Source organism: Halichoeres trimaculatus, unplaced genomic scaffold, assembly GCF_033239565.1.
Source record: "Halichoeres trimaculatus isolate MK-OKI-2021-1 unplaced genomic scaffold, fHalTri1.1 fHalTri1_scaffold_9, whole genome shotgun sequence".
Taxonomy (NCBI): Eukaryota; Metazoa; Chordata; class Actinopteri; order Labriformes; family Labridae; genus Halichoeres; species Halichoeres trimaculatus.
Window position 1 is genome coordinate 542,051 of NW_027437188.1, and position 25,450 is coordinate 567,500.

Sequence of the window (25,450 nt, forward strand, 5' to 3'; positions counted from 1 at the left end):
CAGAGCTGTTACTGCTGAAGGGCTTCCTCTCAGAGCTGCCACCAATTCACACCTGGTTGAATGAAAAACTTCACATGGACTTTTATGGGAGTGGTGGTTTCTGAATGAGGAGGACCTAGAGTTATTAAAAAAGAGCTTCAGAGTTTTGTTAGAAAACATGCAGACAGAAAGAGTGACAGAAAGATAGCCAGAGAAAGCAGAAAAAAGACAAAACACAGAAAAAGAAAGAGTGGAATAAAAATAGACAGCGCGTGGGTGAAAAGACAAGAGACGCAGAGACAGCAGAAACTGTTTGTGTTTTCGAGGATGGAGGGAGAAAAGACGAGTGCTGTGACAAAATGTCTGACTTTTCTGAGAAAGAGTGCGGATTTAAAGCACTTTGTGTGTGCAGACCAGAGATGAGAGGCACTTTGGGGGGTGATTGTACGCACATTCACAAAGCTGCATGTCAGAGATAGCACAACAAAAGAAGGCCCAGCAGATTCAAATTAATATAATTATCAAGTCACTTATTAATACAAAGCTGCTGCAGCGCAGGGCGGATTAGCCCACAGGTCACCGAAGCACAGTGCTGAGGGACGCACGTGTGTGTGTGTGTGTGTGTGCACACACTGTGAACTCACACACATATATGAACACAAAAAAGTCAGTCAAGCAAAGACAGAGAAGCCCACGCACTGAAGCAGCCCGTTAACAGCCAGGTAGAAACCAGTTCAATAAGAAAACTGAGGTAACCCAGTGAGTCATCACACTCACGCTGACTCTTTCAGAGTAGAGTTTGGTCCCTAATCCACACACACACACACACACACACACACACACACACACACACACACACACACACACACACACACACACACACACACACACACACACACACACACACACACACACACAGGGCTTGATAAAGCAGAGACAGGGCAATCTGTCATGGTCGGCTAGCTGGTCACACGAGGTTAATAGATTCCCCGCTTCTATCTCACATCCCCTGAGCCTCCATCGCCATCATCAGCGGCCACTGTTGCATATCATCAGGGATGATCTCAAAACAGGCGAAATATGAGGCGGCTCTATTAACAGTGACCTGGAAGCTGGCGGTACGGATCCCACATCCAAATGAGCTCCATTTGCTTTGCGGGTGCTAATAGCTGTGAAGCAGAAAATGGGCTTAAAAAACCCACTCAGGGCTGTCAGTAGATCTGAAAAGTCAATCCCACAGTGGCAGGGTTCCCACAGTGGAGCAGGAATTTCATATTCCAGGAGCATTTTAGGATCGTTTTATGAAAACAGCTCTCTCAATAGTTGGCCCCTTACGAGGACTCTGCTCTGTTTGTTTGCTCCATCCTGCACGTCATTCAGCTGAAAACCATCTCCACTAAGAGAGGCCATGTCCTCCACATGTAGCCGGGTATCTGGGACACCGCATATATTTTTATACATTTACGCCTTTCATTCACACCAAACTGCAGCTTTACGTCACTAAAAACCATGTTTTCTGAAAAGTCCGGCCAAATTAAAGAAAAAACTCTGGTTTCATGGTTTTATGTAAACGCCAAGAGTTTTTGGTTCTCCGATGTCACAGCTGAATGACAGGGATTATTCCAATGGGCTAGCAAGGGTTTCACATCTGAAAAACACTGACAAATATGGCTTTAAAATGCTTCGAGGCGCACTTACCGCTCAGCTACGTGTGCACGAGGCTTTAATCTACAGATGGCTCTAACACTAAGGGGACAGGATGCATAACTCCATCATAGCTCACTTCTGAAAAGAGTTCATTCAATAATTACACAACACCAGTTTTTACACTAGAGATAAAGAAGCACTACGTTTCAAACTTTACAAGTAATAATAATTATGAGTAAACCAGGCACTTTTAAAAACAGAAGTTTAGTGCTTTGACAACTGTCAGGACAAAAAAAGGAACACAAGCTTCAGCAGAGAGAAAATGAAACAAAAAGGCTAAGTTCAGATGAGACAGAAATACAGCAGTTTCATATGACAACTAAACCCAGACAATACAAGAGACATGCGATATAAAATGAGAGCATGAGGACCAAAGTAAAAGCCAAAAACATCAAACAGTAAGAAAAAGAAAAGGCAACAAAAGGAGAAAAGGGAAAAGCAGAAAAACAGGACAGCAAGTATAAATGGACAATATTAAGTGTGTTAATAGAATTATAAAATAGTAAAATAATAATAATAATAATAAAGGCGATGATAAAATATTGAGCAAGAGATAAAGCACAAAAAGCTAACAAGACAGTAAAACCAGAGGTTTCGAACTACATGTTGGAGCCCCTTACTCATATTTTTAACAGTATCACTGGCAACTGTTCCAAAAGACCCTAAAAAAGCAAAAACTATACCATTATTTAAGGCTGGTGACCAATGTCATTTCACAAACTATCATCCTATATCCATTTAACCATGTTTTTCAAAAATTCTTGAAAAGCTGATATATGGTAGAATTTGAAGTCATCTACTGAATAATGATATTTTATTTGAACATCAATATAGATTTAGAAAGCACCATTCTACCTACATAGCACTACTACAGCTTGTTTACAAAATACAAACTGCCTTAAATGATTGAAAATATTCCTCAAGTATTTTTCTTGATTTGTCTAAGGCATTTGATAACATCAATCATCAAATTGTGTTTAAAAAATTACAATACTATGGTTTTCAGGGTTTTTTTCTTAATATTTCCTGTTTGATCTTATGTATCTTTTGTAGTGCAAAATCTAATAAACAAATAACATAGAAGGAAAGTGAAACTATTAAAATGTGTCACAAAGCTTTTCACAAACATCAGGAAAGTTAACAAAAAGTTTAGCAATCAGAAACTTCATGTGATAAAAAAAAAAGAGTTCATCAGTATTTTATCTCTTTCAGTAAAATATAAGCTCATGTTAATGTTCAGAGAAGGAAAAAAAAACACAATGAAATGGCAGGAGAAAAATCTGACATGGAGGGAAAATAACCACCTGCAATAATTTCCCTCATCAATTTTTTTTCTTTTCTAAAACTACTTTCCTTTCAAAGTTTCTATGACCCATAGTTCTGTAATATTACAGATTTCCTTTCCAAAAAACAGTCAGAGTAAAAAGGCTTATGAATCTGGAGGTTCATATCAAATCCAACGTGAGGTGCAGGGAATAGTTAGGAGACAGGGGACGCTGTGACCATTGAGGAAGACCACATTCACACCCATTCAAACACCACCAACCAACAGTGGGGGCAACATGGGATTCAGTGTCTTGCTCAAGGACACTTCAGCATGTGACTGCAGGAGTTGGGATCAAACCCTCAACCCACTGAGCCACAGCTGCCCCCAAAAAACAGGAGGAATGCCTGTTGAGGGAAGTCACAGCTCATGTTGAAACCAGGTCTGAGCAAACTGAAGCTGTGGGTTAAATGACCTCATTATAATGAGCACACCCCGACAACCCCCGTCTCCCCCACTTACACCTGAAAGAGAGCACTGATCCTGTGAGATCAGCTCACACACACACACACACACACACACACACAGGCTCAGGTAGGCAGCTATAAAAAGGTCCCCTTACCCTGAGAACAATCATTTTCAGTGGCTGCTCTCCCACCTCCCTGACATTCACTTTAAACACAATCTTAACCGCTTTGCCTTTTAAAGCTATGATGCAGAACTGCAATTTGCAGAGGGTGGCAATTTAGAAGAGCCTTATGTAAAGGTTAGTTTGTCACTCTAAATCTTCCTGTTAAATGGAGAATGGGCTTCACTGGAAAGAGAGCAGCACTGCCACCCTTTGGACAACTTCTGCAACTGCAACAACAACTGACTCCTCCAGTGGTAGATATGCAAACTTTCCTATGAATTATCATAATTATGACTCTCAACTGCAAGCCTTCAAAGCACCATTTATCAAAATAAGGAGGGAACACAGGGTTCAGCTTACCTCATTAAATAAACCCTTTTATTTACAGGAACAGGATCATTTTAAATGTTTGCATGCAGAATTAAGAGTCTGATTTGAATGCTTACTTCAGAGATGTGGGCAATTTTGAATTGGATAACCGAGTGACACCATCAACTTAAATCCTTATGCCATGAAACATGAAAGGTTTTTTTTTTTTTTTTGGGTTGGGATCACATTGGTTTCTGTCTGTTCACGGCTCTATCACCCCCTGTGAGACTGCCAGCTAAACACCTTACATGTTTCTATGGAATACACAGTGGGATCCTATAGACCGGGTGTCTTCAACCTGTGGCTCTGGAGCCTCATGCGGGTCTTTGCCTCCTTTCCAGCGGCTCCTTGTAGCTTTAAAAAATATTATTGAAATAAAGAATTGTTATTTTTCTTACAGAGGGTATTGATGATCTAAGACACTGACACTAAATAAAATCCTGCGTTAACATTTAGTTGAACTAAATCTTCATCCCATCTGTCAATAAAGCCTGCCACCGCTCTACTTCACCTCCTACAACATCAACAGCCCACCAACTTTCCATGCACCTGTGGCTAACCTCAAGTTTTACAGCCCTGGGAAGAGAACTACATCTACAAAAAGACTAATCTGGAAGAAAATACTGATTTTAATTCTGTGTGGATGGAGTAACATGCCAGCTTAACATACATGCTAGGAATGTGGCAAGACATTAGCAAACATCAAAAAATATTAAGCTTATTGTCAATAGATGGTACCCCGTTTGAGATTTCTTTTAATAATTTCAATATTTTTGCAAATTTATTACATTTGAATTATTTTTGGATATTTAGCAAATTTTTCGGAATTTTTTGTGTTTTTATTTATTTATTATTTTATTACATCATTTATTTTTATTACATTTATTTATTTTCATTTGTTTTCTATTTTTTTAAATAACGTATTTTTTTAGAATTTCAAAAATTTTCAAAAATCTTTGCTTTTTTTTGGGAGGAATAAACTATCATATAGACATACAGACTTGCACAAATTCAAAAGAATTCTTGTTTACATAATTATTCACTAGACTTTAACTATATATATATATATAGATAGATAGATAGATGATAGATAGATAGATAGATAGATAGATAGATAGATAGATAGATAGATAGATAGATAGATAGATAGATAGATAGATAGATAGATAGATAGATAGATAGATAGATAGATAGATAGATAGATATATATATATATATATATATATATATATATATAGAGAGAGAGAGAGAGAGAGAATTTTATACACATTGTTGTCTTTATTGTGAAGATGAGGTACATTTTGTGGCTCCAGAATGACTTTAATCCAGGTGAGCTGAGGCTAAATGGCTCCTTTGAAAGTGAAGGTTGCAGACCCCTGCCATAGAGGGATTTTCGGTCTATAGTACAGAGATTCAGCCATCATTGCAATCACACAGGAGTCGGCATCAGGCTCCTAACATGACAGATCACTGTAATACAAGAGCTCATATTTTACTCCCGATGATTCCCTTAGCCTGACGTGAGCTTGTGTGTCCAGATGAAAGTCAGATTACTCATCCTGCTCTCTTCATTCTGATCCACCACATACTGTGATTGTGTTCACACACAGACATTTGGAAGCTCATTTCAGAAAATGTTCTCTTTAGGAGTTTGTGTGATTTTAAGAACGATCGTCCTCATTTCTGGAACAAGTTGCTCTGTGTGTGGAAGTTGTGGTCCTGCCTCACAATAAATTTAGGTCTACCTCTAATTTCCTTACAGAAAATCAATGATGCTTCATGATGCACTTTAGGTACTGTTGGTAATATTTGTCTTTCTGGGACTGAGCCCACTTAATGCAGCAGAAGCAGCTCAGAATGAAAATGTTTCCCTGAAAGCAGAGGATGAAACACACTGCAGCACGCTGCATACACACAGGTAACACATTAGAAAAGCTGTCAGTGTTACTATAAGGCCACTGATCATGTGCTGATAGGTGCTGTGGCCTAACAATGGGTGCTTTACTGGGAGTTAGTTATCAAATATTGTGCGGCTACCTTTTCCACGCAGCACAAGGGGCCCATTGTGTTTATCAGAGGATGTGAGAGCAGTAAATTCTCCACGTATCAATGCAGGACAAATATCAGCACAATCATGTCAAAAGGCATGATAACAAACACAAACCATGATAAATATCATTTCAGATTTCCAGTTTCCTCGTGATGACCAGCGTTTGAAGGAAACGCCTCGTCTGGTCTGCCTGAGTGTTTACAGGAACAGGCGTAGAATCAGTAAATACCCTGTCAGCACCAATTCAGCTGCTTCACAGACGTCATTACCTTCAGCATTTCCTCAGGGAGATGGGATACAGATCAGATCAATTCTGGTCAGCCACAATAAACCAAATAACCCCGAGCCATGTAAAGATAAGGCCAGGCGAGACGTCCTGAGCGTGAAACCAATAAAAAGAGATTTTACAGCCCGTGGGCCTGTGCTCCCTCTGTGCTTCATAACCAAATACTCTGCACTGTGTAGGGAACTGAACATCTCAACAACGCCCCATTCCTCACTTCCTCTTACCTGTCTGTGGTTAAAATATTTTACTTTTCCTCTCTTCTGTCAGTCAAGCTGTCTCTACACAAGGCCACACACACTCACTCATTGAGCACAGCACATAGCGTCACATGTGGCTGCAAATACCAGGAATAAAGCACAGCTGATCAGAGCAAATCCCTCCCATAGAGTTGAAGGAGATCTTCATTAGCTTGCAGCAGGAACAGTTCACACACAGGCCGGTGTGTCAAGAGTCCAGATTAGTGACTCCATCCACATGAAGTTCTCCACTGACCTGCTTCCAATTGATTTTTTCTGGGTGAAAACAGTGTGACCACTGCCAAACTAAAGCCAAACACACACACACCAACACACACTCACAGTCTATGAAGGGGACAGCAGCAGCTTCTTGTTCTTTGAAACTCCTCTGAGTTATTTGTCAGGAGTGGATCTGTGAAGTGGACAGAGGAGCCATGAAATATCATCAGATCTGTAACTGGATGCTAATCAACAGTATGGGTCATAAAGAGGTCAACATGAGCTGGAGCGTTTCACAGAGCCAGATGTTTATGAGGAGCTTCAGTTCTCCATCACAAATGAAACATGAGCACACATTATTCTGTTTGTTACCCAGCTGTGTTTGATTCTGGACCATGACTCATGAAAACCCTGTTTGAACCATAGACTGTAAAAAATGGTTGTCATGTTGCTCGCCTGAAATCAAGTCACCAAAACGACGGCTCCCCCTGGTGGTTGGCTGCAGTATAGGTCAAATTTCCAGATGGGTGTGGAGTGTGCCGTGGTGATTCTTTGAAAAACGAATAAACCAAAATGAATACGCCTGGTAGAAATGTTTCTCTTATCTGATTGTTGTGATGATTTAAAGATATTATTTGGCATTCACGTATTCCAGTCCCCTTTTTTTAAGTTTCATTTATATTCATCATCAGAGGTTAAAGACAAGGCTTTACATCACATTTAACAATGATTGACAGCTGACATTCTCATGTTTTTTTGTTGCTGGTTTTTTTTTTGTTTGTTTTGTTTTTTTTTTGTTTTTTTTTGTTTTTTTTTGTTGTTTTTTTTTGTTGTTTTTTTTTTTTTTGGACTCTCCAAAAACATCTGGTTGGACGTTTGGTCTGGACCATCTTCACCAGACTTCCTAAAATGGTGAAGTCATCACATGGGGATCTCTTTCCTGACACATTAGCGGGGTGGGCCTCAGACACCAAGGTTTGCCTATAGCTTTGCCTCCTGTTATCCCTCCAGAGGGCTGGCCAATCAGAGTGAAGGGGGTTTATGGAGCAGGAAGCCTTAGGAAGCGGTCACACTGGCAAACCGTGCCGTGCTTGAGCACGATTCACCTCTCTGCTTTGGCACGCTTCGGAGAGGTGGGCTTCAGCACGGTTCACTTCATGCACGAGCACAAGCACGCTGACAGCACGTGTGATCTAAGATGTATGATCACTGCGCACCTCTCGACAATCATTTTAAATGAAGCAGGGTGTTAGAGAGCTGTGTCAGGCCAAAATAACTTAGCTCTGGGCTGTTTTCTCTGAGGATTCTGTTTTAGCTGTATCAGCAGATTTTCAACCACTGAAATCATCTGAAATGATCTTACTTCACTTTACCACCTGCCCACAACACATTACCCCTAACCTGTCTTTGTACAGGCAGGACACAGAAATGTATCTGACCTGCAGATGAAGGGGCTTTGTGGCCTTTCTCACTCATTGCAGGAAATACCTGCATCTGTCTCTGACACATGGAACTGAGAATTCTGGGGTTTTTTTTGTTTTTGTCCATATGACAGTTTATGGATTTTTTTTGCAGACGAAAGATACTAGTGATTAAGCTGAGCTGTTTAACAATCTCATGCATGCACACACACACACACACACACAGGTCATGTGAGGGACCCCTCTGGCCTCTTTCTTGGGTCATGTGAGTGAGGGGCCTCAGTGGTGGCTGGTCTTACTTTAAACCAGTCTGACTCCAGCTGCTCATTCTCTGTCACTGCTTTCCTCTGAGATCAAGAACTTAGGATGTATCAAAGATATGTAACAGCAACATAAAGTTCAGGTATGATGTGTTATTGTGGGAGAAGATGGAGTAGAGCTTCTGCAGACACAGGGAGGACAGTGTGGCAGGGTAAATGATAGCAGTATTGATCTCCAATGCTCTTTTATAGCCCTGTCATGTCAGTTTAGCACCTTGGCAACACTCGCTTTAGAGCGGCATCGATACTGAACTCTGGCACTCAGCTACGGCAGATAGAAAGTGACGGATGGAGTGAGGGGGGAAGAGGAGAGGAAATAGATGAATAAGTAAAAACACCTCTGGAAATAAAGTAAGGTGAGGACAAAAACTCCCTGAATATCCTTGATAGCCGGTGAGCTGCATATGCCATTTTTAAAGTTCCCAAGAGTTTTTTTAAGTTGACATTCAAATGCTCCAAGCAAAATCAAAAAGCCGTGTCCTTTCTAACATCATTCATTTCTAGTTTCTATCGTATTGAATATAACACCCCTCCTTTTCTCTGCTTTTTTACTGGTCCTCCCTCTGATTTCTAACTCAAAGTACACTCCAACTTACCAGCTTAAACTCTGAGTGTTAGATTGTGTCATTATCTAATCCCTTTCATATTGGCTTTATTTCCTACATCGGGTTTAAAAGAACTCAATCCTTCACTGGGAAATTGACCAAGAAAGTTCCCTGATCCCCCACAGACTTCAGAAACAAATATCCACCCCCAAGAAGAACGAGAATTTCACCTTATTCACCAATTTCTTGATGTGTCTCAGAGGGATTCATAGAGAGGAGTCTGTTTCAGAACATTGAATTCAGTCTGTCATAAAAAAACAGTATTTTTAAACAGATGGTGAGCTCCACTTCACAGTGAGCATTGGGGATCTGTTTTAAGCCACCCTGACATCCAGCGTCAGCAACACTCCAGGTGCTGTTTAGTGTTAGTTCAAAGGTCCTCATCCGGCCTCAAACAGAACCTGACAGGTAGAACCAGATAAGTATCCTAGTTTACAGAATAAAAGCCGATACTTTTTTTTCATGCTTTGAGCCCTGCGGCTTAAACAATGGTGCAGCTAATTTATAGATTCTATACGGCCCACAGGCGGCGCTCTTTAGGTTGTACTCATTCAGCAACAATGATCTCCCATGATCGTCGGAGGAGAGCCAAACAGAGCGGCCCGTGGTATGAAGGAGAGACACAAGAGGACAGGTGAGGACAGAGCACACAGCCAGAGCGCACCGTCACACCAGAGCTCACCACACAGAGTCCTAAGGAGGTTATTTCAAATCTACAGAAAAAGACAAATGCCCATCTCACTGTCATGTGGGGCCCTTTGTGTTAAACAAATATAAATACTTTGGACATTGTTATTTGAGCATTGTGATAATTTAGGATTTATCTTCAGCCTGTAGAATACATATGGGCCTAATTAAAATAACAAAATGATTGTAGACCCAGTATCAGCCTTTAGCTTATTCTTGCTTTACATTAAAATGGATAAATAGGGTTAGGGTTAAAAATATGCACGACTTCAGCATGTAATGTTACAAATGATGTAATTCAAGACAAAATCAACAAGCTCCATCAGTTGATTAGAAAAGTTAAAGCAGAATATTTAAAGATAATTTACGCTACACCGGTGGGCTTGGTCAGAGAGAGCTATCAGGTAAAAATGGATGCTGATCCAGGATCAGACCATGCTGTGACTGCTAAAGGAATGTGTCCCCCTGAATGGCTTTTACACACGGCTTTCTGACAAAATTCCCCTGGAGTTTCATCTGGTACCTGCACAGGCATGGGTTAATATTGTTTCAGTGACAGAAAAAAAGAAGCCAGGTATTAGCCAAGGTCTATTATTGTTATGTTTTGGGGGACAAAATGCAATGGTATCAGGCTGACCCCTTTCTGTGTAAATATATCATGTTACAACGTGCAGGTCATGGTCAAGTGCAGCCTGTATACGTACAATTCTTTTTTCTTCCTAAATTTAGTTGGTGGGGCTTATATTCCAGTGTGCCCAATAGTCCAAAAATCACAGTATCTGTTTTCATGTTCCCTATAAATCTGACTTAACTAAATACTGTCTTTAAGGCACCCTGTTGCATCAAATACAGTTGGCAGCATCTGTTCAGAGTTTCTTTCAGTTAACACTGAAACTTCAAGCATCTGTTAAAAAGTGAAACCTGAAAGTATTTGGCTTGGTGGGACAGAAACATGTGCATGCAGACATGTTGAGTTTACTTTCTGACTCACTGAGTGTAACGTGGTCTTACAATCCAACCCTGTCTGAGAAGTGGAGCCGGCCGTTCAAGGACTCTGTCATCTGATTTTTGCAGAGGTATTTGTGTAACCATTGGTCCAGAGGAACGTTTCCAAGTCCCTCCAGAGGGTGGGACACACATCACTTCTGCATGTTTCATGGGTCTCTCTGGGTTGCTGTGTGTGAGGTGAGCCAGTCTGCTCTCTCATTGGTGCATTCTGCAGGTGGTGAGATTGATTTTGTGACACCTGGTGTTGGATAACCTTTAAACTTAGAATAGTTGGTTTTGGAATCATTTTTCACTGATGCTTCAGTCCTGATTGGTGAAGCAGAAAATGAACCCTGTTTGCATTATCTGATAGTCACTAAGTATTGGATTTCATCTGCTGTATCTATTACTGCAGCGCTGCGCTCCCCTACCCACATCAAGGTTTAATCACTTTGTTCGGATCAGGTTGGAATGATGTTCAACAGCAGCTTCACAACACTTTTTGTTTCAGGATGAAAATGACGAGGCATGGATTGGATAGAACCACATGTGCCTATACATGTGTGTGTGGGTGTGTGTGTCACACTGACCGGTCACAGGAGCAGGCAACAAGCACGCTGAGCAAGTTATAGGTGATGAAGGTGAAGATGACGGCTGTGATGGTTCCACGGGGGATGGAGTAGCTGGGGTTCTTCAGTTCACCTGTTGGAGGGACAAATTTACTGTGTGTTCATACACACACACACACACACACACACACACACACACACACACACACACACACACACACACACACACACACACACACACACACACACACACACACACAACCTACCTGACATGTTGGATCCAGCCATGATGCCGGTGCAGCCATTAAACATCACAGCGAAAACAGTAGCAAAGGTCATCATATTTCCTGTTGTGTAATCCACGGTGTAGTCAGCTGTGTGGAGAGATAAGAGCAGACGGGTCACTGTAGATGTGCTTTTTATCAGCACCATCACTCTTCAAACAGAAAAGTTCATTTAAGTTTGTTGGCAGACAGTCTTTTGCTGTACCTGCTGGCCTCCAAACTTCCACATGCTTTACAGCAGACAGCACTCTGCACTGCTCGGCTGATGTTTACAGAGCAGTAACTGCACACATTCACATCCTCCACATCCTTTGTCTACCAGGAGGCCTCTGGTTTTTTTTTTCTGGTCTGAGGTTTACCTGCTCAGGTTTTTGGCTGAGTAAGAGGTTGAAACCATCAGGGAACTGGTCCTGTGGCAGTGTCTTGCAACCAGCATTGTGTCTCAATCTAGTACAGGGGTCTGCAACCTTTACTCTTATGGGAGCCAATTAGCCTCAGCTTGAAGGTTTATAAAATTGCGGGGAAAAAAAAAAAGGAAATTTGTAAAAATAAAATAAATGTGCAAAATTTCAAAATTCCACAAAATTTTGAGAAAACATTCAGAAAATATATATTCATTTCAATTTCAAAATTTCCAAAAATTTCCAAAAATTGCAAAATAATTGCAAAAATTGAACTTTTTTGAAGTTCTAAAAATTGCAAAAATAAGAATTATATATATACATTTAAATAAAATTAAAAATTTTTGAAAGAGTACTTGAATCCGATAAGACTGGATTATTTTGCTCAAGTCATCATTTTTTGTTAATTGCTAATGTCTTGCTCCATATCAAGCCTGTATATTGAGCCAGCAGGTTGTCAGTGAAATGAATTTATCCACACAGAATTAAAACCAGTATTTTCTTCCAGATTAGTCTTTTTGTAGATGTAGTTATCTTCCCAGGGCTGTAAAACTTGAGGTTAGCCACAGGTGCATGGAAAGTTGGTGGGCTGTTGATGTTGTAGGAGATGAAGTAGAGCGGTGGCAGGCTTTATTGACAGATGGGATGAAGATTTAGTTCAACTAAATGTTAACACAGGATTTTATTTAGTGTCAGTGTCTTTAATCATCAACACCCTCTGTAAGAAAAATAAAAACTCTGTAATATTTTTTAAAGCTACAAGGAGCCAATGCAAAGAAGCTAAAGGGACGCATGAGGCTCCAGAGCCGCAGGTTGAAGACCCTTGGTCTAGTGTCTATCTCTGGGACGGCAAAGAGGGCCCAACGAAAGTTCCTGGAGGTGGGATGCTACTTCAGTTTATTTCAGATCCACTGGACCTTTGTTTTCTTTGTTTTTTGTTATTGTTTGTTATTCTCGATTCCTTTGTGTGTGTGATCAACTAATACACTTCCTACACTCAAATGAGCTTCTTTCAAACCTGCAGTCAGGCTTCTGTGACAGTGTCCACAATGGGGTTCAACAAGGTTCAGTATTAGGGCCTCTCCAATTCATTAAGTACATTAATGATTTGGGACAAAACGTGTCAGACGCCAGTATGTATTTTTATGCCTTTCACACAATTATACATTGTTTTGGCATAACCCCAGCTAAGGCTATTGAATCTTTGCAGAAAGCTTGTGATGTTGTCCAGCACACACTTCAAGAGCTAAAACTAGTTCTTAATGCTGATAAGACCAAGCTAATGTTGTTTAAAAACTCAAAGAAAAACCCTCAAAGTCATTGTATACTCTGCTCCTTCTGCATGGAGCATGTTGCAAAAAGACTGGAAATTAACTGATCTTGTTTCTATAAATGATTTAAATCCAGACTGAGAGCACTAAAGACAGCCTCCTCTAATTGTAGCTGTTTTTTGTAATATTAATTTTTGGTTGTAAATTGCCATAATTTTACTGTGTAACTTTGCTGCCTCTTGGCCAGGACTCCCTTGAAAAAGAGGTTCTTAATCTCAATGGGACCTTCCTGGTTAAATAAAGGTAAAATCAAATAATAAAATAAAATAAAAATAAAAAAATAAAAAAATAAAATGTGTCTGTTTGAAAATGCTGGACTCAAACCATCAAATTAGTACTTCAGAGTAAAATCACAATCTAACTTACAGATCAAGGCAGCAGCAGCAGCATCTAACTTGTTTTTGTTGTGGTTAAATTAATGTTCCTGTCACTGGGATCAGGGGATTTGGAGAGGAAAATTTTGCAGCTCTTTCTGGTTCAAAATTTAATAAATTAAAAAAAAAAAAGAATCCTACTGCTTGGCAAAAGGTTAATTTCAACTAAGACACTTTCCACCCTGATGTTCCCACACAACAGGAGCTAAACTCTTTAACTTTAATGACAGAAACAAAGTTTTTAATTCAAAATGCATGACCAAAGAGACTTCCATGACTTATTCAGCCACCATGCTGTGTGAAAACAGGGCCTTTATCTGAAAACAGTGAAACTCTCCTTTAATGTGTGATGTCTATAACAGAAGACTTCTGATCGTCATTACCAAACACTAAGACTCATACTAAATCATTGACACAGCCAAAAAAAGCAGAACTGTGCTGCGTCCTCAGTGAACCGGGCTCCTCAGAAACCTGGCTCCTCAGAAACCATTAGGTGGGGGTTGAAGGAGTGACTAAGTGTTTGATCCTTCTTTTAACGCACAAAAAATGAGGATTGTAACATCAATGAAACTGCAAAATAACAATATGACATGTCCCTGAGTGTGTGTGTCTTATTGAGTCAGATCTTGAGATTATTCAAAGCCTGACGGTGTAATCAGTGTCACATGTGCCTGCATGCATTCCCCAGTTAGACCAGTTAGCTCAGGAATCATGTGCTTGGGGAAAAATCCCTGCAAACAGAGAGAGCAGCAAATGGTAGGAGCTTTCCAGGGACGTCCACATCCAGAGAAGATATTGGACATTAAATAAAGGAGCATTAAAAATGATATGAAGCTCTCCTCAGCACTGGGTTATGGATTGTTTCAGTGCTGATTCAACTTAACTTGAATTAAATTTCTAAAGTCTTTTGCAACCTAAATTTTAGGTAAGTGATGGGAGTGATAAGTCCAATTTATGTAATTAAATTCAAGTATTCTTTGAAAACTTTTATTCATTCATTTTATTAATGAATAAAAACAATTTCTTTCTTTCTTTTTTGAAGTTTAGAAAATTTTTAAAGTTTCAAGAAGTGTATAGTTTTTGCAGTTTTTTACATTTAATTTCTACTTTCTAATTTGTGAATATTTTTGAAAAATCAAGAAATCTGAATTTTTTTCCTTTTTTATTTAAATTCTTTACTTTTGCTATTTTTTTAACAATTTTTGTAAATTTGTGATTTTTGCAAGTATTTGTTTTTTAATTTTCTATTAATTTCTGCATGTTAATTCTTTTTTATTTCAGCAAATGTATATAATTTTCTTTAAAAAAAAATATTTGCAAAATTTTGAAATTTCAATTGTTTTTTTAACATTTTAGAAAAAGTATTAGAAATAAAAAACTAAGACATCTGATGTACAATTTCATTAAACCTTTTCATTTAGAAAAGTTTTCCGCAGATTTCATCTATGTATAGAATTGTATACACTTTACAGTCTTCATTGTGAAGATAAAGTCGATTTTGTGGCTCTGGAACAACTTTAATCCTCTTGAGTTGAGGTAAATGGCTCCTATGGAAGTAGAGATTGCAGACCCCTGATCCAAACTATAACTATGGGACTATGTCCCTACCTGTGCCTGTAGAAGTTTGACATTTTCAAATCATTTACTATAACTGTATACTTTTTTTTGGTGCCTGGTCAAGATGTGTGTTGATTGTGTGCAATTACACACAGGTAAACCAGAGCTCTATGGATATTCGTACCTTGAGACAAGCTGATTGGTTGTGATCCCATGAACGACTTTTGCTGTGAAAGAGTCATTTTTTCACACACACTTCACGTTTATATGATAATATTGTGAGGATTGAAACAATCATCTTCACTTCAATCCTGTAATCAATAAAGCGTCCTTAAAAAGTTTGATCCAGCGTCGTCTGAATGTTCTCTGCAGAGACTTTATCATGGACATGGGAGTGTTTTAAAACTGATAACAGCCTCTCTATTTTCACTTTTTTTGAAAGCAAATCGATAGAGGAAACACATTCGATCAGCACATCAGAAAAATGTGCATGTGAAGTTATTAACATTACATGGCTGAAATCTTTAATACTGCAATGATCCTCCTGCATGATTCGAATGCCTGAACCACCTAAAGTTAGTGTTGTTTTCCATCTTTTTAATGATGATACAATGAAGGTGTAGCAACATGAAACGTGTGAATGCTTTTCTTCTGTTTATTCAGAATGAATGAGATACTAAAAATATAAATGGAAGAACATTTTTTATGACTGCCACTCTCAGATTATGCTATAATTTAGCATTTTTTTGCTTTCATTTTGTTCTTTCACCTGCATTGGTCCCTACAAACGGTCTGATCTGACCTCTCTGTGTAAACCTTTCACCACTTCTAATTCAACAGCCGTGTTTGTCTCCTTTCTCTCTTGGTATACCAGGTCCTATGGAATTAGATGCATGCCAAAAAGGATTAAAAAAAACATTCAAATTGCAAACAAAAAATAAAATTTGAAAGATATAATCTAACTTAAGCAAAAAATGTATTAGTTGGAATTAAACTTTTTGTGTAATTGTGTAAATAATTAGCCTTTTACTTTTCTTTCATCAGGTCTTTTGTTTACAGTTGTCTTTTTCCTCACTGATCAGACTTTTGCTCCTGACTTTTTGATGGTGATTTTTGGCACAAACCTCTGGAGTGGGTGGGCTTTGTGAGGAATGCATCCTCATTGGCTGACTTGTTTTTTGGGTGACACCCATTGCCCTGGATGTTGTTCTGTGCGGCAGGTGACACCCTTCAGATAGTCAGCCACGGTAAACCAGCGGTTTGAACTAAAAAAGATCAGGTTTATTTTTTCATCCCTGTATCATTCGTTCAATCATTAAGTTGTTATTCAATTATTAATCAAAGAAACACAATTTTGAATAACAGCTGGTTTTGTGTTTTGTCCTTTTGAAGTGAAAACAAACCCGTTTGTTATTCAATATTCCGTTTGGTAATATAGACCACACAAAGAGAGTAAGAGTACACTTGATCGTCCCCTTTGGGAAATTTGTTGTGGACAACGCTGCCTTTATAAATAATGATAAATGAATAAGGGGTGGGTGCGGTCTGAATCCGGTCAGTAAAAATGAAACCTATGCAGAAGTGCTAAAAGTTGCTGTTCGTTGAGAATCTGCTTGAGTCTAGCTGCAGAAAGACCAGAAGTCACGTTCACACCCAGCCATAAAAACAGACTTTACAGCATTAAAAACACATTTACAGCCTGGTTCAAAAAACAGCTGGAGTCTAAAACTCTGATTTCACTATTGGCACACACTGTACGGTGAGTGAATTCTTTCCTATCTCTGTGGTTTAGAAGTTATTAGGATCATTTGATCGTGCAATCAGAGACACAGCTCAGGTCACATGACCTCCAGGCGCCCTGTAGCTGTTCAAAAGGAAACTCACAGGTGGGGTCATCCCAAATGCAAGAGGTAAATAGTGAAAGGCTTGTTGTCATCAAGTTCTGTATGTCTTTAGCGTGTGATATGTGCCATTGCGAAATCATCATCATCATCATCATCATCATCATCATTCACCTTTTCCCTTGGTCTGATGTTAAAAAAGGGAACTTAAAATCACAAAAAGCGAAAATATCAAAGAATCGCAATTGAACACCACAAAATCATGACAGAATCAAATGGGGGACAAGCACGTTTTCCCAGCCCAACCCCTTACCCTTCAGGTTCCCGAGCAGCGTGTCCAGCTTGAAGCCTGTGAAGTTTGCTGTGGTGGGGAACCCAGGCCCACTTCCATTGATGGCAGTGGAGCTGGGCAGGTTAATGGTGCGGGGTCGTACTGCAAAGAAGCTGACGAAGATGGTGCCAAGGACGAACATGACAACCAGGAAGATGAGGAAGGTGGCCTTAGCGTAGATGTGGGCTCCAACCAGACACACCAGCAGGCACAGCAGGGCCACAGCTGTGCCATACAGCAGAGACCACCAGTATCCAGACGGCAGCACCTGGTAGGGGGACGTCGGCAGAGTCCCATCTAATGATCATCAGGAGGAGAGAGACTTTTAGCGCAAACCAACCACTGACAGAAGATGCTCTAAAGCAGAAATTCAAGCCTCCTCTGCATCATTCTCTGGGGATTCTGTTCATGAAACCAAAAATGCTGTGGTTTTGACTTCTTGAGCTGGGAGCAACTCTCTGATTCCTGTATCACCATCTGTTGAAAGGATGTGGAACGAGTGACTCAGCCAAAATCCAATGTGGAAAATGCTCACAGTCAGAGTTACGGTCATCTTACGTGTGCTTTCATACAACCAGATGCAAACTGAGAGTTTCACCGAGTGGAAAACATGATGAAACTCCCACAGAAGTTTGAGACACCTTCGAAGCTTTTCAGTGATGGCCCGAACAGAAGGTCATCACGTCTCCTGTGACAAGAACTATAAGACAAAAGAGACAATGTCCTCCTTTCAGTGTGATTTTACAGAAACCCAACTCACCCTCAGGTACTCCGAAGGTCGCCACGATGGCTTCAACCAGACCCAGCACGTAGAGAGCGCAGCCGCACACGTTAGCCAGGAAGAACATGATCCCAATACTGCCACCGAACTCTGGGCCCAGAGCCCGGCTTATCATATCTGATCACCAGTTAAGGGAATGTGCAGTCAGAGAGATCTTTGTGTGTGTGTGTGTGTGTGTGTGTGTGTGTGTGTGTGTGTGTGTGTGTGTGTGTGTGTGTGTGTGTGTGTGTGTGTGTGTGTGTGTGTGTGTGTGTGTGTGTGTGTGTGTGTGTGTGTGTGTGTGTGGTATTTCTTTGTAACTGACCTGAAACAGATCTTTCATCTTTATAACAGTGGAATTGAGAAATCTTCAGAATGCTGCTTTCAAAGTCTCCTGTTTCTGTGTTTCTGATGAGGGGTGTGAGACCTGCAGACTTCGCTCCTGGACCAAGAGACACTCTGAGCTGCAAGTCTCACACCCAAATTTCCTGGACTTTACGAAAGTAGTCCCCCACCTACAGGGGCTTCCCTGAGAGTCTAGGTAAGGATCTGGTCTCAGTGGTACACACAGAGACAGTTTAAACCAGGGGTTGGCAACCGAGAGCACAGATGGCTATTTATGCTGAAACACACAGAATAATTACCATGAGGCAGGGGACAAAATAAATAAATGAATGAGATAGATAAATTAAAAAAAACTATTGTGTTGTGATTTTTTAAGACTTCACAAGAAATCAATCACACTATAAACGTTCTTACAAAAAAAATTAAATAAACATTAGCTAATAAATTTAAATCATGACCTGACAAGTGCACAAATGTGTCCTGCAAGTGTCACCGCTTGCAATCGCACCCGTTTTCTATCTGGTGAAATAAAGGTCAAATAAAACAAAATAAGATCAAGCGGTGTTATCAAGGCAAGCAAACCAAGTTCTAGTCGTTCTCTCAGGAAAGTTTGGATTTATTGCTATAGATGGCCGGAGATCGAGCGATACACACCCTTTGCTGTGAAGGTGTGGTATGTAGGACATCAAGTGCGCAGCGTCTTTTTGAGACCACACAGCCTCATGTGGCTCTTTGACTCCTTTGCAGTGGCTCCTTGAAGCTCTAAAAAATATTACAGATTTTTATTTTTCTTCCAGAGGGTATTGATGATTAAAGACACTGACACTAAATAAAATCCTGCGTTAACATTTAGTTGAACTAAATCTTCATCCCATCTGTCAATAAAGCCTGCCACCGCTCTACTTCACCTCCTACAACATCAACAGCCCACCAACTTTCCATGCACCTGTGGCTAACCTCAAGTTTTACAGCCCTGGGAAGATAACTACATCTACAAAAAGACTAATCTGGAAGAAAATACAGATTTTAATTCTGTGTGGATGAATTCATTTAACTGACATTGTGACAAATTATTATATACATGATTGATATGTGGCAAGACATTAGCAAATAATAGATGAAAAGCAAAATTAGCATTATATGTTCTTAAATTCAAGTTTTATTCATTTTTTTTTTAAACTACCAATATTTTTTGCAAATTTATGAAATTTCAATCTTTGGATTTTTTTTTGCAATTGTTTTACATTGATTTTTTATTTTTTAATATTTGCAATTTTAAAAAAAAAAAATTTTTTTTAAAAAGACATTTCATGGCAATTTCATTAATTCAGAAAATGTCTTATTTAGAAAATTATTTACTGGACTTAACTATGTTTAGAATTTTATCCACTTCATTGTCTTTTTCATGAAGATAAAGTAGATTTTGTGGCTTCTGGATGAGTTTAATCCAGGTGAGCTGAGGTCAAACGGCTCCTATGAAAGTAAAGACTGCAGACCCCTTGGTCTAGATCAAGGATGTCAAAGTTGTGCCATGGAGGGCCAAGAGGCTGCAGGTTTTCTTTCCAACCAAAAACTCCCCCAGATGATTTCACTGATTACCTCACCTTCAAGCAGAGAGCAGGGACTAATCAGTGAAATCAGCTGCAGGAGTTTTTGGTTGGAAAGAAAACCTGAAGCCTCTCGGCCCTCCATAGCACGATTTTGACACCTGTAGTCTGGATGATTCCAGTCCCTTCGTGTTTTTTAACGTGATTCAAATGACATTAAACTGAACCTTGAACTAATGACTGTATTGGAAATATCAACATTTACTGCAAAGTGATATTTGAGCCACATTTCCAGCCAGGGTACCCAGGAGTTTCACTGTTTTTCCAAAAGATTAGAAAGGTCTCCCCTGCCCAAAGTTGCCACTTTTTCCATCAAGGTCTAAAGATCCAAGAAGATTAGAGTCCAGATCTCGCCAATACCCCACTAAACTTCTTAAACCCTAGGGTAAAGTGCTGCTGAGAAAACGCAGCTTTGGCTTAGTTCAGCACAGAAACAGGAAACAGCTGATCTGGCTGCAGAAACTTTGAACACAGTTTGAACTATATCTGAAAAATAAGCAGAATCATGAAACTTGTGGTAAAAATAGATTCCTTTCATTCAGCTGTACTTTCCAGACCATGCCATGGAAAATTGGACATTACTGCTAACACTGCAAATGATCTTTGTTCAATTAATACATTTGATGTCAACATGAGCAGGTCAGTACTGAGCACCACCGACACAGAGCTGTTTAAGAGTCTCTGTGCAAAAGCATGATGCTTACCTACAGAGGATGGTAGAGATGCTCAGTGCCAATGAATATCAGCACTGACTCCAGTTATTAACCAGAGTTCAGGCAGAGAAACAAACTGACCCAGTGGGTGAGCAGTGTTTAATATCTGAGTTAATGAATAAGCTGTGCTGTCTCAAAAACCTGAATGTTGCAGTCAGGCTGACACTGGTGTGCTTGTGATATGTTGACCATCCCCATGATTACGACACACACTGAGGGGTGTCAAAAAGTCATGTGACTATCAGTAGGAGTGTTTGAGGAGGATACAGTATGCTCCTCCAGCATCCAGCGCTCCGTTGGTGGAGATGGCACAGACGGACAGCACGGTCATAGATATGATGAAATAAGCCACCAGGAACATGGCGATGGCTTGGTACAGTCCAGACTGTCCCACTGCAAACCCTAGTCAGACAGAACACACAGGTCAGCTGGTCAGAAGCAGAAGTTTGATCTTAGAAATGATGTAGCTGAAAGGAGAAGTTAAACTTCACAGAGACGGGGTCATACATGGAGAATAAAGGATGTGAGCCGTTGTACTGACACTACAGCCACGTTATTTTACCTCCCTTACAATAGATAGGTCATCTCTGGGACTTTCCTAGTGAATTATACCGAAAGTGGATGTCTGCTGTCACATCAAACAGCTTGTTATTACAAGCCTTTCTTTAGAAAGTGAAACTAGAAGCTCGTGTTCAATGTGAATCCCCTTTTTCTGCATTAACAGGAACCCTGTACCCTGCTTTAGAGAAAATCAGAAAGAAAGAAGTTATACACGAAGCAAATGTGATAGTTTGGTTTGTGAAGATTGAGGTCATGTGTGGTGTTGTGCATTCATAGCAATAATAGTAAAAATTTGGGATGATTGACACCACTTTTTTTTCATACCGATACCCAGGGGTGGACTGGTCATCTGGACGTTCTGGAGAATACAAGAACGTTTGGTGCTGCTGGCTCGCTGGCGGCAGCAGCTGGTGCAGCCAGCCAGCCAGCCAGCTAAACGGCCGCTGCGCCACCGCCATGTTTTTTTTCTCTCTCCTGCTTTACAATATAGGCCTACTGCTGTTGTTCCAGAGGTGGCAGCAATTGTGTGCAAGTGGAGATGGGAGAGGAGACATCATCATGGGTGGTAATCCCAGGGGGGGCCGTTGTTGTGGGCTGGGCCGAGTCAAAGTTCAGGGCTGTTTTCAGTCCCAGTCCGACACCGCTGATACCTGTACGAGTACTCCCTCTTGAGTACACAACAATATCAAGTACAGCTGCTAAAAGTACTTTTGATTTATAAAATCTGAATTCACAGTGACTCATCATTCATTACCGTTGCTTGGTACCTGTCGATCAGTATTACCGCATCAGTGCTCAACAGTACCAATTTTCAGTACTTTTGTGTGTTTGTGTGGAAATAAAAAATTATGTGGTTAATAATAAATCCCAAAGTTTTTCAATTTCATATATTTATTCTTTAGTGTACGACTCCCTCACAGTCACAAGGATGTGTTTAGGTACCTCAACATGGTACCTTTTGATTTTACTTAAATTAGTACTCAGTACTACCGAGGGAATTCGGAAAGTACCTATAAAAGTACCTAATTCAGTACCCAGTTGTGGGAGTGGCTGTCAAAGAGAGGGGGCGGCGACAAAGAAGGCCCTGCCCCCCCAGGTTCACTGCTTTGTCCTCAGGGACTGTCAGGGGGTTTGCGGCTGAGGAGCAGAGGGTGTAGGACGCGTGCGGGACAGGGTGGAGAGGTAGAGCGTGACTCTTGGTTAAGGGGGGGGCTGGTTGTGGAGTGCTCTATGGGTCAGTAGCAGGATTTTGAATTGAGTGTGATATGGGACAGGGAGCCAGTGGAGGTTTTGAAGAATGGGAGTGATGTGGTCACGGGTACGGGTGAGGAGGTGGGCGGCAGAGTTTTGAATGTACTGAAGTATATAGATGGTTAGTGGTTGTGCCATAAAGGAAGCTGCAACAGTTGTCAATGTGTGACGTGATGAAGGCACAGATGAGGGTTTCAGCTGCATTCACATAAAACATTATCTGATTTGATTTTACCAACTTCATATTTTCCAAACTGGATGGAGAACCAGCAGAGGCAGCTTTTATTGTATTGATGGTGAGTTGATAAAACCCACAATGCCAGTTTGGCTTGGCAGTCAAAATGTACACCCTTTGTAGGCAGCCCAAAATGCAACTGGCTTTATTTCCAACCAGCTGCCCTTTAGCTGAGTCACTCCCTTATGAATCTTTTCCTCCATACTCTGTCCTCTCTGAGAAAGGCAGAAACGCACAAAATCAACTTTAGCATGATACAGATCCAAGTTCTTCATAAAACAAAACATCAAACCTCTGAACATCGACTCGTTTTTTTTCCCAAATGTCCACATCAACAACAGAGACTGTGGTTGCGTCGTCCTTTGGCAGAAAACTGACCAGGAAGAACAGAGACATTTAACGGCTGTGGATTCTTCAAGAGCTTTAAAATCTGAAGTGGAGCAGCTCCTTGCTATCTCTGGGTCAAGGAAAGACGGAAGGTAAACAATATGCAGACACTGGCAGACTGCCATAGATCCTGCCATACAACCATCCTGACATATTTCCCCCACATCGCCCCCTAATGGAGAACATGTTCCTTGGTCAGGAGCAGAGTTTGCTGATGTTTACGCAGCACGTAACACTGCAGAAAACTGACCACTGATCATCAGGGATCAGAGACACCTGAGGGACAGGTGAGCTTTGCTTCCATCAGTCTGTCATGATGGAACAAGGAGGTTAGAGCACACTAAGGGACTGATTTGACTTTTTACTTTCATTTAATAAACACGTCAGTAAGAGCACTGGTTGATTAAATGAAATTCAAACTGGCTGTCTTTGAAACAAGTTTGGAAACACTGGTCTAGAGACTGTGGATATCACAGGAGTTAGTAGTTTTAAAGACCCTGCCCCCAAAGAAAACGCTTTAAACCTGCGATGGCCTGATTTGTACCAGGCCAGAAATCTATACTCCAGGGAGCGGGGCCAGACGAATCTGTAGCAGCAGGTGAACAACAGGCTAGCAGATTAGTCTGGTTCCCAGTCCACCCTGGAGAACTGATATTGGCTAATTCGGAGATTTAAGGGTGTTTAGGATTGGCACAATTGAAGTCTTATTTAGTAGCTCATAGGAATTACTGCAGTCTATATAATAAACCAATCAATCTTGGACTTTGGAAAAAGTTACTTTCCACAAAGCTCACACTAAGCTGTATTAAAAGATTTTTATGACTCAAATTTTAGGTTAATTCCTTTGGCCAAAGACCATTTATGAGGCATTTAGCGCAAACTAGTTCATTTGAGATCGGACAGATTTAGATCTTGAGAGAGTTTGGAAAAAGTAAGCTCAATATTTCTCCTCTGACTTGTGTAAACAGGTTTGGTCTACAAAGCTGGTCCAGAACCCTGGAAGGGTTCATTAGCACAGACAGATTCTGAGTGTTCCTGAGGAAGGTCATGTGCATTCAATCAAAAGTATGGCAAATGGATCAGTGTGTGTGTGTGTATGCATGACCATACACACACATTTCCACACAAACAAGACTGTACACCACTGTGACATCTTACAGGACACATTCACATGCCATCAATATCTGAAACTACTTCTGTTTTTATCCGCTTCACTCATGACGGCGTCACATGAATCAAATTTCCTTTCAAAGTAGAAACCCAGCAGAGACACAGTGTGCAATAAGATCACAAGAAAGTGGGACTGTATTAAAATGAAACTGCTTTAGTGGACGCTAACTTTTAATATGTCATTTGATTTTCTGGAGAACATTTAGCGTACCACATTGTTTTATGCTATCAAACAATGCATACGTCTCTTTTTCTTCCTCATTCTCAGTCTGATTTCGTTTACAACAGTTTCACATCCACAATGAAACTGGTGTAGTTCCTCTGCAGGCTGGCACAGTACAGTATGAGCCTCACACACACACACACACACACACGCACACACACACACACACGCACGCACAGCTAGTGTGTTTGTGTGTTCACATCGTGACATGCCCCAGCGTGTGTACAGCAGTTAGAAGATGTAGTGGAGGTGAAACAGTGAGAAATACACACTTGAACAGATAATATGTGAGAGGGAATGGGAGTCAGAGCTTCATGGTGGTGGGTTCTTTGTGCTCCTCAACAGTCAGTGCTCTGTTTATGCTTCTACAGCACAAATGTGAAACTGTGACTCACCTGACACACACACATTTCCAGCCATGAAAACACTGAAAGTTCCCTGAGAGTGAATCTGGCATTTAAAGACTGCTAAAGTTCTGGATCAGCTGTCTCCTTCCTGATGGAGAAAATCCCTCTTCATCAGATGTTATTCTGTATGGATCTGAGGGTTTGGATCATTTTTGTCTGGCTCGGCTATGTTACCACAGCTCACACTGCACTGACAGACGGATTTTGAGAAGTATGAAGTGTCTGACTGTCTTGACAGTCAGCTTTAACTTTGAATAAGTGTTTGAGTAAAGTAAGAAATAAAAAAAGTTTAATATGAGGAGACTTTTCATCCTCTCTTGTGTCTGCTGAAAAGCATTTGGG

At 40.5% G+C, this 25,450-nt stretch overlaps 1 protein-coding gene across 3 annotated transcripts in view; it reads right to left on the reverse strand.

The window, feature by feature from the left end:
- LOC141797891 (solute carrier family 12 member 9) overlaps positions 1-25,450 on the reverse strand; it is a 109,338-nt gene that overhangs the window by 82,156 nt on the left and 1,732 nt on the right. For all 3 annotated transcript variants that reach the window (XM_074679580.1, XM_074679582.1, XM_074679581.1), the window contains exons 2-6: positions 21,142-21,276; positions 18,210-18,347; positions 17,432-17,746; positions 11,597-11,704; positions 11,352-11,463 (exon numbers count right to left, since the gene is read on the reverse strand). In XM_074679580.1, the coding sequence (XP_074535681.1) occupies positions 11,352-11,463; positions 11,597-11,704; positions 17,432-17,746; positions 18,210-18,347; positions 21,142-21,276 (808 nt within the window). The remainder of the gene's footprint in view (positions 1-11,351; positions 11,464-11,596; positions 11,705-17,431; positions 17,747-18,209; positions 18,348-21,141; positions 21,277-25,450) is intronic.